The 20,006-nt window shown below is 36.7% G+C and overlaps 1 protein-coding gene across 5 annotated transcripts; it reads left to right on the top strand.

The window, feature by feature from the left end:
• The first annotated feature begins 3,806 nt into the window (after window positions 1-3,806).
• On the top strand, window positions 3,807-17,187 carry LOC132031273 (uncharacterized). Of its 5 annotated transcripts, none has more exons than XM_059421168.1 (11): window positions 3,807-3,929; window positions 4,971-5,019; window positions 6,921-7,325; window positions 8,199-8,315; window positions 9,215-9,297; window positions 10,517-10,977; window positions 11,969-12,144; window positions 13,024-13,109; window positions 14,306-14,439; window positions 15,775-16,080; window positions 16,982-17,187. In XM_059421168.1, exons 3-11 carry the CDS (start codon window positions 6,981-6,983, stop codon window positions 17,161-17,163), a joined length of 1,890 nt encoding a protein of 629 aa, XP_059277151.1. In that variant the 5' UTR covers window positions 3,807-3,929; window positions 4,971-5,019; window positions 6,921-6,980; the 3' UTR covers window positions 17,164-17,187. The 5 variants fall into 5 exon arrangements, with proteins under 5 accessions (XP_059277151.1, XP_059277154.1, XP_059277152.1 ...); XM_059421169.1 differs by having other exon boundaries at window positions 3,882-3,929; window positions 4,939-5,019; XM_059421171.1 differs by lacking the exon at window positions 6,921-7,325.
• The last annotated feature ends 2,819 nt before the right edge of the window (window positions 17,188-20,006 follow it).

Here is a 20,006-nt window from a genome sequence, read left to right as displayed (position 1 = left end):
TTGAGTTGGCGAATTTTTTCTCCCAGCAAATTTTGTGATTCTTGATTGTTCAGTAGATAGAGATATTCCTATCATCTTAGGAAGAAATTTCCTTGCTACCGAAGGGTTCTATAGATTCGGATAAGAACGAGATCAAGTTTCGAGTGAATGATGAAGATGTAACCTTTCAGGCCAGCAAAGGAATGAAATTACCAAGTGCTTATGAAAGCATTTCGGTTATTAATACTATAGATGTGGTAGATGAGGCTGTTGAATTCAAGATAGAGGAAGAGTGCCTTGGGGAAATATTAGCGGCTATCATGGTTAATTTATATGTAGATGACATGGAGGGATATGTGGAGATAGTAAATTTGCTTGAAGGATTGGGATATTATTCTTATCAATCGAAGACATTGTCTCTTGATCTTGAGAATTGGACCACTTCTCCAACCAAACCATCAATTATTGAGCCTCTAAAGCTTGAGCTCAAGTAACTCCCACCACATTTGAGGTATGAGTTCCTCAGTCCGAATAATACATTGCCAGTTATTGTGTTTGCATTACTGAATAATAAGCAAACGAAGAGGTTACTTGAAATTCAACTTGAAGAAGATAGTTCGCCGAGTGTTGAATATCATGAATACTGAACACACCTATGCAAAAGATGGTCAAGAAGGAGATTATTAAGTGGTTTGATGTTTAGTTACCCTATTGCGGATAGCAAATGGGTTAGGCCGGTACAATGTGTTCTGAAGAAGTATGGCATCACAGTGTTGCCAAATGCAAAGAACGAGTTGATTCCAACAAGAATAGTTACATGGTGGAGAGTGTGCATGGATTATTGAAAGCTCAACTCTGTGACATGCAAGGACCATTTCCCTATGCCTTTTATTGATCAATTGTTTGATCGGTTAGCGGGGAGGTCCTACTATTTCTTCTTGGATGTGTATTCCGGCTACAACCAGATAAATATTGCCTTAGAGGATTAGGAGAAGACCACGTTCACTTGTCCTTATGGGACTTTTGCGTTCAGCCGAATGCCATTCGGCCTATCAATGCTCCGGCCACTTTCCAGCGTTGTATGATGTCTATCTTTTCTGATATGGTTGAGGACTTCTTGGAGGTCTTCATGAATGATTTCTCTGTTGTCGGTGATTCATTTGATGATTGTCTTGACCATCTGGGTCGAGTATTTAAGAGGTGTTAGGATACCAACCTTGTTCTAAACTTGGAGAAATTTCACTTCATGGTGAAGGAAGGGATTAGTCTTTGCTCATAAAATCTTTGAAAAACGAATTGAGGTTGATCAAGCCAAGATTGATGTTATTGCCAAGCTTCCTCCTCCCTTCTCAATCAAAGGGGTTCATATTATCTTGGGGCACTCGGGGTTCCATCGGTGGTTCATTAAAGATTTCTCGAAAATAGCCAATTCTATGTGCAAGATTCTAGAAAAAGAGACTACGTTCGACTTCGATGAAAAGTTCCGCAAGGCATTTAAGGAATTGAAGGAGCGACTTACTTCGGCTCCCGTTATTGTATCACCTGATTGGTCTCTTTCTTTTGAACTTATGTGTGATGCTGGTGGATTTGCTATCGGAGCAGTGCTCGGTAGAAGGCACAACAAGATCATGCACTCGATTTATTATGCTAGCAAGACATTGAGCGATGCACAGATGAACTGCACAATGACCGAGCAAGAACTACTTGCCATTGTATATGCTTTCGAGAAGTTCAGGGCCTATTTGTTGGGGTCCCAAGTGGTGGTGTATACCGACCATGTTACACTGCGGTACTTGATGGTGAAGAAAGATGCCAAGCCACAGTTGATTCGCCGGATTCTCTTGTTGTAAGAATTCAACTTTGAAGTCAAAGATCGGAAACGGTTAGAGAACCAAGTTGCTGATCATCTATCCAGGCTTGAGGAAGCCGCTAGACCTATGGGAGAACTTGAAGTCAATGACGCTTTCCCCGATGAGAGGCTCCTAGCAGTGTCATGTGATATAGCACCATGGTATGCTGACATAGCAAATTTCTTAGTGACTGGCCTTATACCCGATGAAATCAAGGTATATTAGAAAAAGAAGTTCTTGAGAGATTGTCGGCAATACTATTGGGATGAACCTTACTTGTTCTGAACATACGCCGACAATATCATTTGACGTTGTGTTCCCAAATCTGAAGTGATAGATATCTTAAGAGCATGTCATGACTCTCCGATTGGAGGTCATCATGGTGGAAATCGAACGACGGCTAAGGTGCTCGAGTGCGGGTATTACTGGCCAACTCTCTACCATGATGCAAACACGATGGCAAAGTCTTGTGACCAATGCCAACTCTGAGGATCAATTGCTAAAAGACAAGAGATGCCTATGAACTTTGTGTTGGAGGTAGAGCTCTTTGATGTTTGGGGCATTGATTTCATGGGGCCCTTTGTGAGTTCATGTGGAATGAGATACATCTTGGTGGCCGTTGACTACGTCTCCAAATAGGTAGAAGCAGTGGCTTTACCCAACAATGAGGCGAAAAGTGTCACAAGCTTTCTTAAGAAGAACATTTTCACCCGTTTTGGCACCCCAAGGGCAATCATCAGTGACGGTGGTTCTCATTTCTGCAATAAGGCTTTTGCGGGACTGCTAAAAAAATACGGTGTCAAGCATAGGGTGGCCACCCCATATCACCCTCAAACTAGTGGCCAGGTGGAAGTCTCTAATCGGGAGATAAAGAGCATTTTGGCCAAGACGGTCAATGCAAATAGGACCAACTGGTCCCGCAAGCTTGATTATGCTCTTTAGGCTTACAGAACGGGATTCGAAACTCCCACTGGAACTTTCCCTGATAAGCTAGAGTTTGGCAAGGCATGCCATTTGCCAGTTGAACTTGAACACAAGGCTATGTGGGCATTGAAGAAGTTGAATATGGATTGGGAGGAGGCAACCAAGCTTCGGTTGTTTCAACTTAATGAAATGGATGAATTTTGGTATCAAGCATATGAGGGTGTTTCCTTGTACAAGGAGAGGATGAAGCATTACCATGATAAAAAGATCCTCAAACGGGACATCCAACCATATGATGATGTCCTGTTGTACAACTCACGACTGGAGCTTTTCTCGGGCAAACTGAAATTCAAATGGTCCGGGCCTTTCCAAGTGTAAGTGTTTCACCCAATGAAGCAATTGAATTGAAGTCCGAAGATGGGACTCGAACTTTTAAGTTGAATGGCCAAAGGGTGAAGCAGTACCATGGCTGTACTAATGGTGACATTTTTGTATTATGATATGATATTTTGCTTGTATCAATTTAATATTGACAATAATCAATTTAATATTTACATATATTGTTAAAATACAATAAATTTATTTACTTTAAATGTTTAAAAAAAATGAAAAAGAAAAAGAAATTAGTACACGTATGACGTTAGAAAGTGTAAAACATAAGAAATACACATAAAAATAAATAAACAAATTACACAATTGAATATTTCCCTCATTTTTTATATGTATTTTTTAAAAATTACAACTTTTAAAAATATTTACTCTACGTAACCCAATATACAACATTATATAATATTATAATGGGGGAAAATCATTATACATAATGTATCAACTTCGTATAAAGTGTATAAAAGATGTTTATGTACGATATATTGAAAATTGGATGTTTATACATAAATATAGGCTACATATAATACTCTCTCTGTCTCAAAAAGAATATTACATTTTACATTTAAAAATAAATTAGCTTAAAACTTTCTCCTTTACCCTTAATAAAATAATTTACAACCACATAATTATGTATAAATTGTTGTAGTCAAAGCATATTTTAAAAAATAGACATAGAACTTAATTTTGCACAACGGCGCGGCAGGAGACCCTTTAGAGTCAAAATTTTGCGTTCTCTACCAAAGAAAGCTCTCACTGCATCCAACGTTTCTCTCAAATCCTCAACAAAAAGTAAGTTCTATGCCCACTCTAATCTACATATTTTGTTTGTTCTCTGTCTGCAAATTTTCTTGTAGTATTATTATTAGGCAATTGGGTTGCGGAATATACTTCAAAGATAAAAGTATATACTCTTTCTTGTTATGTGAATTTTTGTTAGAAAATTAAAAACGGAAACAGGTGGTATTACTTGGTTGTGAACAAATGGGACTTGCTAATAATATAGTTCTGGGATGAACAACATAACTTCATAAAATATTCAAGTCATTATCGATTAAATGAGTACTACTTAGTAGGAAAATAATTTTCCTTTTTATGAATTTCATATTTTAGTATCACAATCAGTTAAGAAAGACAAAAAATTAAAAAGTTATGCAGGGTGGGGCGGGGCGGGTTGGAGCCTTCACGGGTTTATGCGGGTTTGCCCCGCACCGTTTGCCCTGCCTAGGTGTGGGTAAATTGGGGGTATTGTAAATGAATTTGAGTTTAGCAGATTTGGCTTGTATTTTGACAAAAAAAAACATGTGTTTGGGGCCTTGGGTAACACCAATGAGGTAGAATAATTACTATTTTGGTGTTTTATGCCACTCTAAAGAAAAGGTAAGTCCTATGGCACTCTAATCTCCTTATTTTGGTGTTTTCTCCTTTTCTGCAAATTTTCTTGTAGTATGCAATTGGGTTGCAGAAGATACTTCAATGGTTGGGGAGCATGAGGTGTGGGTAGGTTAGGGTCTTGCAAATGAATTTGAGGTTAGCAGATTTGTTTTGTAACAACCCGCAAGTGGGGTCTGGGGAGGGTAGGATGTCTACAGACGTTACCCCTACCTTTGTGGGTGTGGGGTAGAGAGGTTGTTTCCTATAGAGCACAAAAAAACATGTGTTGGGGGCCTTGGATCCTTTGGTGGGGCTCGTTATGTTTTTTGGGGTTGATAACTACAAGTACTGATATAATGCTATTGAATTTGATTTTTGGGTTTTCTCTAGTTTTAGCCCTTCGTGATAAAGGTTTTAACTTTTGTAGATTTGGCCTTGGTTTTTGTCATATATATGCAGATAATAGGAGTGTTTCAGTGCCGACAATCCTCAACAGGCACCAGAAAAGGTAAGTCCTATGCCACCCTAATCTCTATATTTTGTGTTTTATGTCTCCCTCTTCTGCAATTTTTTGTTTGTAGTATCATTTAGGCAATTTGGTTGCAGAAGATACTTCAATGGTTGCGGAGAATGGTTTTATGGGTAGGTTAGGGGTCTTGTAAATCAATTTGAGGTTAGCAGATTTGATTTGTATTTTGACTATAAAAAGCATGTGTTTTGGGCTTTGAGTCCTTTAGAAGGGATTGTAATGTTTTTTGGGGTTGAAAACTACAAGTACTGATATAATTCTTCAATTTTGATTTTTGGGTTTTCTCTAGTTTTAACCCTTGAAGCTTGTTTCTCTGTATTGGTCTGAATGTGATGCAAGAACGAAATTGGGAAGAAATCTAGCTAAGAACTAAGCTAAGCTAAAATTATACCACTAAAGAAAGTTAAGGGATATTTTCATTGATAGAAACCCAGAATGGTTACATGGTAGAATATAAGGGAGAAGCCCTACCTAGCTTATGGGATCTAAAGAATTATTACAAGGAAAGTTGGGGTAGTTGAGTAAATAGATAAACTAAACTTAAGGGGTTCAGGTACAATAGATGAAACTTGTGTCCTTCTGCTATAAATCAACACTCTACAGCTGTGAACTACACCAATTGCACTTGGTACAACCATTGCAAGCATCAGGTCATCTTTCTTACAATATCTCCTAAATTGATATTGCATCAGAATGTCCTTCATGAGAAAAGTTTCACTTTTGTAAGATTTGGCCTTGGTTTTTGTCCTACTAATGCAGATAAAATTGGCCAAGTAATTATGGAGAAACGTATGCTGTGATGACCGAAAGTTTTAGAGTTAACGTGTCACGTGTGTACTATCTATGTTAGATATAATAACAGTCCCGTAGTTGAAGGGTTATTATCATTGAAAGAACGTGTTAGAAGGAAAGAACATCGCTTCTTAGTTGCCGGATAATTTTTTCTTTTGTTCTAATGTTGGTGAGATTGCTGATAAAATTTGAAGGTTACAAAAATAGTCTTTGGACCAAAAATGTGAATGAATATGAAATCTGACAGTCGAGACTTTGTACTATTTTGAACTAGATGTTGTCTTAGATTGTCCAGCTGATGACAATAAGTTTCAGTTATGAAAACATGACCATCTACAAGACTACAACATCTTACACTAGGTCCTTTTGTCCAAGTGGAGTGCTCGACGTAGACAATTAGCCAAAAGGTTGAATTTTGCAATTTGTGCTTCATAAGAATATTGAGATGTGTAGACCCTTGTAGAGTTTCCAGTGTAGACGGATCCAGAAGTGAGTCGTCCATAAACTCCCAGAACTTGTCTAGCTGACTTTCATACCTATAATTAGGTGACACTTGGTAACTCAAAATTTACACTGGGTATGTTGTTGTTGTTGGTAACTCAAATTTTAGAATGATAATAATAGATAAAACGATGAGCAGAAAGAACTAATATAGAATTCTCATACAGATTTTAGGATTCTAAGCAAGCTCAATCCTCAAATTCCTAATTATCATCTAGTTCCCTGCCTGGAACTTACTGAATGATTTGTCAAGCTTCCACTCTCTTAAAGTATACATGGTTATTTAACAAGCTAACCCTTAAAAGGCTGAAGCTCCCCTTCTCCTTTTCTTTTATTTGGAAGGAAACAAAGTTTCCAGAAATTGTGATTGAAAAAAATTAAGACTAACAAGTTACTCCCTCTGTCAAATCCTATGATGACTACCATAAATGATTGTAATGGTTAGGTCTCACTCTATTGTTTTGTGCCTTCACTAATTGTTTAGTGTCTAAATGACATTGTTAATGTGTTTAGATATATTTATCTTTTGTTTTGTGCCTTCACTAATTTTTTTCATGTTTCACCACTCTTCTCTGAAACCGCACCAGCTGCTTCTTCTTAAACCCTATTATATCATAGTAGAGGTTTATCTCCAAACTAAACTGTCAATGGATATGGAAGAAGATACTCCGACCGCCCAAAAATCCCATATGAGGAAACGTGGAAGGCCTGAAGATGATTATGATCGTGGAGTGAATCCATCCACCCAAACTAGAAGGATAAATGCAATCATATTAGCAAATACAAAACCAAGTTACTGTCTAAAGAGAGGGATAGGGAGTTTACACCATGATTGTCAAAGTTTACGGTCTGAACATCGGAGAAGACTGAGGCGTTTGCTGCAAAAGTTGATGAGGCAACATAAATATGCTGAGGCTAGTGGTGTGATGAGTGTACTTCTTAAAGGGACAACCAAAGAAAATGCCATATTGAAAACTCGGACCAAGTTTACGGTACTAATCATTTCAATCCAATTACTCCCTCTCCCAATTTATTTGATACAGTTCGGATTTCAAGAGTCAAACTTCTTTATTTTGACCTTGAATTCGGACATACAATCTTAAGTTTTTGAAAAACAATAGACATTTAGAACTATATAAAAAGTACTACAAGTCACAATAATTAACAATTTAAAATATTTAAAGGGCATACGAATAGATTGCGGTCAAAGATTTTCTTGTTTGACTCTGGAAATCCGAACTGTATCACATAAATTGGGACAGAGTACTTCGTTTCTTATAAGTCGTTTGGTTGCTGGTTCGAGACTTAAGAGTTATGCAGATATTAGTAATGCAGGGATTAGTTATAAGGGAATCTAGAGGGGTTGTTTGGTTGGTGGAATAAGGATAATAATCACGGCATATTCCATAAGATTATTTTACCGCATTTGTTAATGGGTATTATTTAGTCTCAAGATAAGTTATCCCATATAGAAGGTGGGATGAAATAATCCCATGGAATATCCTTGTCTGTCCCATCCTACCAACCAAACGGCTCCAATCTATGTATTATTTATGCAGGGATTAGTTATGTAGTGCTTAGTTATTCATGTATTAGTTGTTCCATCTTCTATCCTGCATAAAATAATACATATATTCCCTTATAACTTATGCTTGTATGAGTTATGTGGGTTTCTAAAGTGCAAACGAAGCACGGGATTAGATGTGTTGAGTTTTATACAGAGCAAAAGAATGACACCAAACATGGTATTACTTGTCCAGGATTTAATTCATGAAGAACTTTGCTCCTAACCAGCTACCAAATGGCCCCTAAAAGTTTTATTGAGCAAGAATAGTTATGATTTAATATGGATTCTAACGTTTTAGGCTGCTTTGGAGCTCATTGAGCATATTAAAGGCGAGACTATCAGTACAAGAAGGATACAAAACATTTATGAGCTCTGGATGAAGAAGCTTGGACCTATGAAATATTGGGCTATGAAGGTACAATTAAAAAATATTAAGTATTTGCTTATATGTTTGTTCATTAGTTATATATTTCTCCAAGTTGCTCTTTTTCAAATTTTCTGTATCATTTACTATTTCCTTGTGAACCTTTATATGCAATATACTACCATTAAATTTACTTTTCTTTAGCCCAAAAGAAGTTCTAAAGAACAAGATCTTCTTTTCGTGGAAATTGTAAGTTTGTTGTTGTTGTTCATTAGCTTTATACTTCTCCATGTTGCCTTTTTTTCAACTGTTTTCTATAACATTTACTATTTCCTTGTCGGGTACCTTTTATATGCAATGTGTTAGTAAATTTACTTTTAGTAATCCAAAAATAGTTCTAAAGAACAAAATTTCCTTTTCCTGGAAATGCTAAGTACATTGACTATTGTTTTTGTTGTTATTTTGGAAATCGAATATATAATATATAGTTCAAGGTGGTTAAAATACTAGTGACATAACTATATGGCCTCTGTAACTACTTTTGATGAAGATGATTGACATTGTATAGTTAAGATAGCCATGGAGCTCTTCAGGATCCCTGATGATTGACATTGATGATTATGATGTTTATAAATGGATTTGTGTCTTTGTATTATGTATGTAACTATGTAAGTCACAAGGTGCTACTGATAATGAAGTTTGAGATTGAATTACTATATATCTGATGGCATGTCACATGTGAACCCTGACTTTGAGGAGTTTGATTAATTATCATAAATTTGATGCTAAAATTAGTAATCATAGATGTTTGGAGCTCACTTTTAAAAACATTGGGTTTGTAAGTGGTAGTGATAGAGATGTTAGTATGATTTTGTGTTGCAAACTTTATGAAAGAGTTATAATTGAATTTCACCTTTATGGTAGCTCATTTGAAGTGTGAATTGTGGCAGGATCGTTTTGCTGTTCAGTTGGAATTCATCCTTTTCTGTCTCAGATGTGGGAACACACAGGATGCACATCAGGGTGCCTTATAGTAAGTCTTGGCATTTAATGAATAAGAATTTATCTTTCTCATCTAGGTTGGCGAAAATCAATTGCCTATTAATGGAAGAAAGTTTCATTTAGTTTTTGAGAAAAGAGCTAAAGTTCTAAAATAGGGTCCAGAGCTGAAAACTGTTGTGCTACATCCCACTCTTTATAATGGTGTCGATATTGTAAACTAATATTGTACCGTCACCTTCAGAGGAAAATGACATTCTCTTGGAGAGAAAGACTCCTAATTAATGATAATTGTATTTGCAATTTTTTTTTTTTTTTAGAATGATAATTCTTTTGCAACTTTATTTATGAAGCTGCAGCACTATTGGCTTATTGGAGTGATTCTTCTTAAACTAAATCATTAAAATAATGTGGTTGACACTGTCAAAGGAGCAGGTTCTTGTAATATTTTGCGGTGCTTAATGTCGTCAAAAGAGTAAGAGAATAACCCTGCCACTCCTCCACCCCAAGTTGTCATTGTACATTGAAAAATAAGAACCCACCTTCTCATAAATAGTAGAATAATGGAGAACAAGGGTGGCCCATGGATAGGCCAGAATAGTCCAATTAGGAGAAGTGTGTCACATGAAATAAAGTGACTGATTACACATTCAGGGTGTGTCAAACTTGTTCCACATTTTAGGATGACACCAATTATTATATAAACTAGATGGTCTTTCTTCGGGAGCGGTGTTGATAGTTGCTAATATTGGAGTTAGTAAAAAGAATTTTAACCGTAAATACCTGTTTGGTTTTTGAAAATGGCTGGTTTGACATTGCGCAGCCATTACATTTCGGAAGATAAAACCTACTTTTATTATATATTTCACTTGGATTTAGATGAATCAGAAATCTGCCTTTGCGAAACGTGGTGGATATGTTAATCTTAAATGTGTCCATGATAGTCTGATCAGGCAAAATTGAGAAATATCACTTTCTTCTGTTTCTCTGGATGTCCAACTTTAAACCAAGTAAATATGAGTTGCATATTGAGAAAGCTCTGTGTTCTGTTATCAATGTTTAATATAAAAATTTGTTGGACAAATATGTAGGAAATGATAGTTGGTCAAATTTTTGGCGGCAAAACTGGCTACACAAAATCTTTTCTTTTAGGATGAATGCTCTATTGGAATGTCAATCTAGTGTAGCATTTTTATATATGTTCGTTAAATTCCAAAGGCTTAATGTACCCCCCTGGCTGTGATTTGTATCAGTCTCATGCAGGAACGTGGTTTTGAGAGTGATCCAGTCTCTAATTTACTTGTGGGCTTGACCTTTTACCAGTTATGGTATTCTACTATCCCAAAGGAGTTGCATTTGCAAGAGTTGGATAAATCTGATAGCCCGGTGCAGTCAGAGACCTTTGAGGACAGATTATTTATGTCCATTTTAAATTCAGAGGGGCATGATGCTGTTGAAGGGGAAGAGGCTAATTCTCCATTCCATTGTGATTCAAACACCTCTATTAGGAATGATAAAGAGATCTTGGGAATTGATGTCAGTCAACAGAGAGAAGTCCCCATGGTCGTTGATGATAATGTGCCGGGAGAAACACAAAATTACAATTTTCAGCCACAAGATTTTTACGTGAATTCTGCTGAAAGAAGTGATCATGAAGGTTCTTCTATGGATCTGAGTGGTGATGTGCCCTATCATTCCATATTCTACAATCGCGGTGAGTTGTGCTCATGGCTTAAATATAGGCTGCTGTATAGTCATATATGAATTTCAAAAGTTTAGAAAAATTTGCTTTTACATGCAGAAAACACTAGAGCCTGGTTTATGGCAATTAGATTTGGACTGAAAAAACATTGTTGGAAACAGCCTCCCGACCTCCCAAGGTGGGGGTAAGGTCTGTGTACACTTTACCCTCCCCAGACCCCACATTGTGGGATTTCACTGGGTATATTGTGTGGTTGTGGTTGGACTGAAAAAACAAGTTTACCTCCTTGTCTTGAAGCAAAGTTGAAATTATTGATGACTGATTAGAGTTGATTTCATGAATGAACGTGTCTCATAATCATTTGAATAATTACCTTTAGTTTGTACAGGTTATTCTATAATATGAATTTAGCCACTAATTTTGCTTTGGGTTTAGCCATTTAGGTAAGTTTCAAGTATTAGCATAGGTATACTTTAGCCAAAAAAACAGTTACATATAATAGCATAGGCATGTAGTTATAGGCAAGGATTGTCTGGATCTTCTTTGGGCCATTTAGAATGAGTGGCACTAGCATGCTTCTGAGTGCTCTCCAGATGAGTGGGAGAAGCAGCCATAAGCCTCCCCTTATTTTGGGTTGTTGCAAAAACATGCCTCATGGGAGAGAGAGTTGGACTTTTAAATTATTTTATACTTCGGATGGTGGCAACTGGTCCTCGAGTGTATGCTTCAGTTTTCGAAAGGGATGATGTGGAGATGAAGGAGTCACAACTTTAGGTGAGAGAACATCCTCTTGGAATGTTCTCAAAAGGCTGAAAAGGCAGTTGACATGAGGTGTATAGAATATGTAATTTCTAAGCCCTTCAATCCTTGTAAAGGTGGATATTGTGTTAAGCTTCAAAGTTCATGTATTTCTATCTGCTAAGAATGGTATTTAAGATATCTTATGTTCTTCTTACTGATAAAAGATTTAAATCCTGATATTTCTTACTCTATTCAAATGTAGGTCTTCCATTGTGGTTGTTGCCTTTACAATTGCCTTCCTCAAATGAAAATTTAGAGGATGACCTCAATATGCACCGGACCTTGCGTAATGACCACTATAAGAGTGCAATAAAGTATTTACGACATGCTTTGTATTCGAGTCCGCCAGTACTCGAAGCTTTTCATCCTTTAATGCAGGTAATTTCTTATGTCCAAGAAAGAATTCGTACGGGTAATTTTTCATCAACAAAAAGAAATCATACGGGGATTTTTTCAAATTATATTTATAACAGCTTTTATGTAGACGTGCTAGGAAGTTCATGCATGTTCACGCTATCCCCAACTCTCGAAAGAGGATTCCATAACCCCTTATTGGTTGGTTATATGTGTCTGTTTGTGTATCTCTATTTTCTGCATGCTGCTCAAGAAAGATACATGTCTTTTGTGTTAGCTTCATCAGATTAAACCAACAGAGGAGACCTCCTTTTTGTAAAGAAACCTAAATGAGACAAGTTGTTGAACGCAGCTTGAGCTCAAAATTAATCTTGTATATTAAACCCGCCCCTAAAATTAGTTTCATCTCAAGCTGTTTTGTGTTCAAGAACGTTAAAAAATGTAATACTTATGAAAGCTTTGTAAATATAAACTTCTTTAATGGTATGTCCGGATAAATCAATATGCAGTTGTCTCGATATTTGCATGATAAGATATTAATGTTTCCTAGTATAATTCAAAATGTTTATTTTCATATATTAAAAATATAAATTAAAGCTTGAACTTGCTTATTGGCCTTTTCACTTTATTGAGCAAGCTGGACTTTGCTTGGCTGAATGACACCTCTACCTACCCTGCAAAAAAGGAGGTTTGGGGTGTGTGTGTGTGTTTTGGTGGTGTGTGTTGTGGGGGGGGGGGGGGGTGCTGATGGAAGCAATACAAAAGGGAAATGCTAAAGAATTCAAGAATATCTTTGCAAATATTCCATCTTATTTATCCTATATTTCGATGTGCTTTTGAGTGATATATGTAAGTTAATGTATGATATGCTTTTCATTTACTTGAACGTCACTATCTTGGCAGATGCTGCTGCTCGGGGATCAGGTGAAGGAGGCTCTTGATGAGGTGGAAAAAATTTCTCCATACTCCAACACATCATTTCAGTTGAGGTAACTGTTTCTTCATTGTAAAGTTGAATATAAGCCTAAAAGATAATAACGATGACGACTTTGAACTTCTCAGACAAAAACAGTGTTGGGTACTAGTATATCAGGATTTCTGATATTGGGTTTGATGTGAAATGAATGATCAAAGATTGAAGTGGTGTTGGTTATACATGTTGCCACTTAAACTTTTATTCACTATTTACAAGAGATCATTTATGGAAAGTGATCCAACCTTTAGTTTCTCTTAACCAGCCCTAATTTCTATATCTATCAAGCGAATCTCCAATTCCTAAAACAAAATGCATTTGACTCGATATTTACATGAAAAGATATGATCAACCCTAACTTTGTCTATATCAATATTAAGCCAAGCCCCAATTCGTAAAAGAATTTATCCGGAAATTTGGGGATTGATCATTTGTGACATAGATTATAGCGCTTCCAATGAACAGTGATCTTCTTGTAGGGCCTTTTGTGCAGTATGCAACTTTTTGTGGTCCATTGTTCGGTACTTAGCTTCAAGGTACCCTGTTCTGTACCATATGCCTATGTTAGAACATAAAAGCTCTTAAAACTGAATAAAGCGTAAAAACAGCAAGAAAGGATTAAAATTCCAGCATATCATTAAACATGGAAACTTCAAAATTGAAACAAGGAAAAAATAGCCAACTTCATATCTAGCATTCACTTACAAAGTGGGTTGAGATAGGAAGTTGGTAATTTTTTCCTTGTTTAAATTCTGAAGTTTCCATGTTCTTGATATGCTGGAATTTTAATCCTTTCTTGCTGTTTTTACTCTTTATTCAGTTTTAGGAGCTTTTATGTTCTAACAGCTTCATCATCTTTTACTGCTGCACCAGCTTTCTCTGTCTGTTGGAAGGATTTGATACCAGCATTTGCTCCCTCACTCTTCAGCTATCTTACTCCTTATACAAACAAAATGCATTTACCACTTGTGCAATGGTACTAACACAAATGCGCTGCTCCTCGTATCTTAGAGCTCATGGGCCAGGATCCTTCTCTTCAGACGTACTTTATTAAAACAAAAGGATTACAAGAGAATATTCAATAATATATGACAATTTTCCGTATTGAGTTTCTTGTCATGTCATTAGTTGAGTGCTTGCTGTAAATCCAATCATTATCTCTTTCTCCAGTTCATCTAATTTCTTCTGGTTTCTTTGTTCTTTATCATGCAGGTTGAAAGCAACTATCTTGGAGCATTTTGACAGTGGAAACTATGTCAAACTTGCAGCAATCTTTGAGGAAAATTTGGAAAAGGATCCTACATGTAGCCACTCATTAGGGAGACTCATCAGATTGCATAGAAGTGGTACATCCTTACCTGAAAAATCATTTTATTCACTTCATCATAAAGAGATAAGAGATACAAAATCCTAGTACTTCCACAAGGCTTGCAGCACTCCGAAGTACTGTCTTAAGGACATGCAAGAAATAATGCTCAATAATTGGCTTAAACAAAACTATTTATTCTGTAAAGAAAATGGAACATGGGCCTAAGTCAACTCCAAAAGCTGAATCATGAAATTAGCACTGTCCAAGACCATATAAGGAGACAACAACCCATTCCTCCCTAACCAATGCGGGGTACTTAACCTTTGAAAACTTAACAAATAATACTATTAACTTAATGAAATGTTTATTTACAAATCAATAATTAAAGCCCCTTTTATTTTGGACAACTTTGTGGCAAGTGTTTGGATCAGTCCAGACTGATAGAAAAGCGTACGCCAATGCCAGAAGGCTCCTGCTCAGACAGGCTCTGGGGGAGGCAAATGTAGACAGCCTTACCTCCTCATTGGAGAGGTTGGTTATTCGAATCTTGGTCACCCATATAAACAAGAGCTTCCTCCATTGCTACAAGGCCGCATTCACAGTCCAAACTGATAAGGCAAAGCAAATTAGGAAATTGGAAGTCGAGACTATTTGCTCGGCTTATAGATGTACCCCCTAGAGAACTGAATGATCTGCATTAGCATTACATATATATATATATATACACCAGCGAGTTTCAGATCTCAAAATATAAGGAAACCAGCTTTGTTTATTTACAGAAAACTCTTAGGAAACAAGCTTTGGAGGATTACCTTAGTTTTAGATTTGTTGATTCTAGGAGATGATCACTGGAAAATCAGAGGGTGTTTGAAACTTGTGCAGTAGATTCTACCACCCCTCAGACCCTTACCTAATCGATGAAGACATCTGTTTGCAACAAGAAGATGCACGTGATATTGACGGAAGGAGAATTCAATTAACTTAATAGAGAGATCTTGACATCTTTTGGTTAGTTGGGTTAAGCTCATGCATTTGGAGTCCTTGCATGTTTTTCAAGTTCCTCTCCATGAAAGTATAATTTTAGGAAAAAAAAAAAAACACCAAATAACATTTTTTTTTTTAGAAGTGCAAATTATGATTTCATTTGATTACATCGACCTTATTTGTGTGTGTGTGTTGATGGGGGGGGGGGGGGGGGAATTATATTTTGACTTGAAGTCATGTGTTCTTCAACCTGAAGAGAAGTCCCATTTTGTGGAACTGTCCCAAACGAAACCTTATTTTGCAATTGATGCATCATTCATTGTATATTGACTTTTTTTTTTTTTTTTTGTGGGTCCTGTTTTTCCTTGGGCTTGGTTCATATCAACAGCAGGAGAGTATAGCACTGAAAAGCTGGTGGAAATGATAGCTTTGCATTTGGATGCTACTCATGCAAAATGTGACACATGGAAGGAGTTGGCTTGTTGCTTCCTAAAACTTTCTCAATGTGAAGAAGACTGCATGTCTGTGTGCTCCAAGGGTGAAGATAGCGAGAAGCAAAAATTCACGAACCGGATTAGTCAGATTCCAAGAATATTTAGCGATTATGAATCCAGCAAGTCATGGAGGTTCCGTTGCAAATGGTGGCTGACACGCCACTTCAGCCAGAATATACTCACTTCAGATATTGCTTCAGGTACTGCTTCATGGCTTTCTCGATAGCATGTAACTTACTTGACATGTTTACCATAATAAATGTCCAAAATTGAAGCTTTTGGGGGCTTGATCTTGTTTCGAGGTGATCTATTCTGCCGTATTGGATTATTTGGGTCTAAGCTCTCAACCACCTTGCCCCTTACATTTCATAGTTGGAGGAATTTCTTGTGTTTGTCTATGCTCAACTTTCTATCAGCACGACAATCTGTTCACGTATTGCTGAACCACTTTCGAGTTTTCTTTGCCTAAAAAGAGTTGTGAAAAGCCCATGGACCCCAACAGAGAAAGCGTTTGGTGATCCGGCCCTTAAGTTTTTGTAGTTTTTCGAAACTAAACTCTTATTTGATGCCAAAGCCAAAAATTGTTTTTAGCTAGTAGAACAGATGTACAAGTTTAGTTTAGAAGTCTTAAAATTCCAATTATTAAAAATTCTTATGACATGGTATTCTGATGATTTTGTTTGTACTGCTGAAGTACGGCATCCTGCTTTAAAGTAGTTACCATGGTTTTTAATTTTCTTCCGCTGAAGTAAAACATCTTGCTTTAAAGTGAGGCATAGTACTTCTAAGGGATTTTCATCCGGACTTATTTAGGTATTGCTAGTATGTGTTTGTATTCAACGTTGTATTGGATGTAAAGCAATGTATATAGAGTTTACCTACATACACAACAAGGTCATCTGAAAGATATCTACAGGGAACACTCTGTAAAAAGTGAGATTTATAATATTGAAAATAAGGTAGATTACCTACTATACCTAGTAATGGCTACTTGAGTGTAAAATTGCTTTATATTTTAAGTGAGATGTATATAAGTTAAACTCATATATATATCCGACAAATCTTTACATTTTAATATTCTGGTTTGCTTGTTGAGCGCAGGTGATTGGGAACTGCTGACATACAAGGCAGCCGCTGCATGTTACCTTTATGGACGAGAATTTATCTATGTTGTAAAGGTTAGGGAGTGTTTGGAAGAGGAACCAAATAACAAGAATATGTCTTCCATTTTGCAAATGCATGCCAACAATTGTACTGGATTTTATTTCAATATACAAAAGTAATGAATATGCAGAATTGCCATCTTCTTTCCCTTCTCTTTCTTTGAATTTAGGCAAGTTATCCCCCACACCCCGAACCCCACCCCCACCCCACCCCACCCCGGGCGTGCGATGGTTTCCTTCTTGGAGTTATTGTCGTTTCAGGCAGTACTTGTTTAGTCATAGTCCATTTGAAGATAGGGTATAGGCCAGAAATTAGAACCCACTGATTTGCTTGTTTCCGTCTTCTCCCTCGGTGTGGCCTGGATCCATGTGTTCCTAGTTGAGCCTAAATGGATGAATGAAGAAGCGCGCCTGGGTAAAACTTCAAAAGCTCTTGATTTGCCTATCCTCGTAATTCTTATTTTGGAGATCATTACGAACTGCCTACTTTTAAGCTTATATCTTACCGTTGCAATCAGACTTATTTTATGTTTCTTTTCTCTTCAAAACGATTAGAAGGAAGGCAATAGCTCTTCAAAAGCCCTCTTACATGCAAGTAGGGAGATCTTGAACTGAGGGGTAATTCCATTGCTTGGACTTTATACAGTATATAGGATTGAAGGCGGCCAAGAGTGTTATGTAAATATGACCGGTAAATGGTTCCTGAGAATATTGGGTCATGTCTAAATCAGGATTCATAGACATTTTTTTGGTTGTATCAAAGAAGTGTTCCCTCTGCTAAAAGGCAAAAGATTTTGCCTTAAAAACTTTTTATTACCTTTTTTTTTTTTTTTTTTTTTTTTCAAATATCAATTTTGACATATCTTTACTGTAATAAATTTGAATTCAGTTACAATTGGATTTTGCCATTCTTAAGCCGTAAAAGTTGGTACTTTTGTCTTGATGCATGAGAATTTACATCTAACCCCTACTTCCTCTATTTCTACTATTTGTCATAAAATTCTCATGTATCAAGACAAAAGCACCAACTAAAATTAGAAATAAACAAATTTAAATAGGGTAACATCTAATTCTACTTCTTTATCACTAAGCGATCATTTAGAAGACATGGCTGGTGATCCCGTTTGTGTTTCCTTTCAACGATGAAGCTTATGCCCTATCGTCTCACTGATCCCTATTATTTGGAGGTCATATCTAGCATTCAGAATTTGTCTGGATTAGGTATTGTTCTCGCGGCTCGCACCGAAATAACGTTTTACCTCTAGATGTCCAATCAATTCTTGCGCATGCATTTCGGGAAGAACTCGCTTGCTCTGATTCGAGTGGCATTTCACTAATAACCATAAGTCATTCTTCAACATCAGTCGGTTCGGATCTTAATTTCTTCATTCTAATTATAGATAGATTACTCAGGCTCGGATCCATAAGCGATGATAATCTCTTATAAAGACTTGTTTTTGCTACGGTCCGGTAGGTTCCCTTTAGTGTAAAGTTCACATTACTTTTTAGCCTAGGATATACATGATTTTAGTTTACATCGCTACTACCCCATGTCGATGCAAATTGAATTTCCAACGCAACAAGAGGCTTTTGCCAATGCCACCGACATTGCAATTTAATACACCTTACCCCACCTTGTAAGTCAACAAGCCATGAAATTGATTAATTACACTTGAAAATGAGGTTCTCTTTTTATTATTATTACTTAAATAGGAAGGTATTGACATTTTTCTCTATGATATGATGAAGAATATTCTTAGCAAAATATTAAATAATTATTTTTGGCGTTTGGTTGTCATAAATATTTTTTCAGTAAAAGGCAAAAATGACTTATTTATAAGTATCTCCACTATCAAATTCATACAGTGTTCCAACCAACACTTGAAAAAAGTATTGTATATATCTTGTAAAAGGACTACTGAACTAGGATAATACAAAGAATCATTTGGACCTTAGCACTGTTCACACAAATGCAGATATCAGGATGACCTATCTTGTAACACCTCGTAAAATTCGTACTAAATTATATTCATGACTCAGGATGTTAGAAACCCAAGAAGGAGAGTGTTGGAATCGAAAAATATGTTTCAGTTCAGAGAACCCAGTGTTACGCTCCAAAGGACGATCCGTAACGTGTGTTACGGCCCATCATACATAGCGTAATGGGTAGGCTTGAAAAATCACCGTCTCGTAACTTTTGGACCAAAGGACGGTTCATCGTGATGAACCGTAACATGAGTTATGGCCCGTAACGTGACAGTGTAACCCGACCCCAAAATTTAGCACCTCACTGGAAATTTCACGCATGTTACGGTCCAGTGTTACGGACCGTAACATGTGTTACTGACCGTAACACGGTCCGTAATGGTGCCGCGACTGAGACTATTAAAAGACGGGAATTCAGTTTTTATTTCACTATTCCCATTCCTCTCAAGCCCTAACACGAAAACTCTCTCCTCTCAACTTCTCCAAGCATCAAGGTAAGCCCCTTAAGGCTATCCTAAGTGAATTCCATCAATTTCCCGAGAATCCTAAGTAGAAATTTCATGTTCTTACCATAAGGTTTTCAAGAAAACCCACCTAAAGAAATTCAAGGCCAAGGATTTGGATTCTTCTTCCAAGAACAGATTTTTAATACAAGTTTGGAGCATTAACAGGTATGTAGAGTTTCTATTCACGTGTGGTAACATCTTTGTTCTTCCCCACGCCATGTACTTCCATGATTATACGCAAGTTCTCCAGAAACTAGGGTTTTAGCCATGTTCATGATAACCCTAGGTGCATGTACTATATTATATTAAGCTTTGTGATATAATCTCGTTATTGTGTTCTTGATATTTCGTTTTGATTATTGAGAATCTGTTCGTAATCCATGAAAACCCATATCCCGTATTCCATAGGTTCTTACATGCATGTTATTGAATAAAAATGCTTATTTCATGAATATCCTACATGTCTATAAG

Source organism: Lycium ferocissimum, chromosome 9, assembly GCF_029784015.1.
Source record: "Lycium ferocissimum isolate CSIRO_LF1 chromosome 9, AGI_CSIRO_Lferr_CH_V1, whole genome shotgun sequence".
In the NCBI taxonomy this organism is placed as follows: domain Eukaryota; kingdom Viridiplantae; phylum Streptophyta; class Magnoliopsida; order Solanales; family Solanaceae; genus Lycium; species Lycium ferocissimum.
This window is presented reverse-complemented; position numbering and strand designations above follow the sequence as displayed.

Excerpts from the sequence above, each read along its gene's own strand:
- LOC132031273 (XM_059421168.1), top strand. The coding sequence starts at position 6,981 with ATGGATATGGAAGAAGATACTCCGACCGCCCAAAAATCCCATATGAGG. Across the intron at positions 7,326-8,198 it reads AAACTCGGACCAAGTTTACG|GCTGCTTTGGAGCTCATTGA; the intron begins GTACTAATCATT and ends CTAACGTTTTAG. Across the intron at positions 8,316-9,214 it reads TGAAATATTGGGCTATGAAG|GATCGTTTTGCTGTTCAGTT; the intron begins GTACAATTAAAA and ends GAATTGTGGCAG.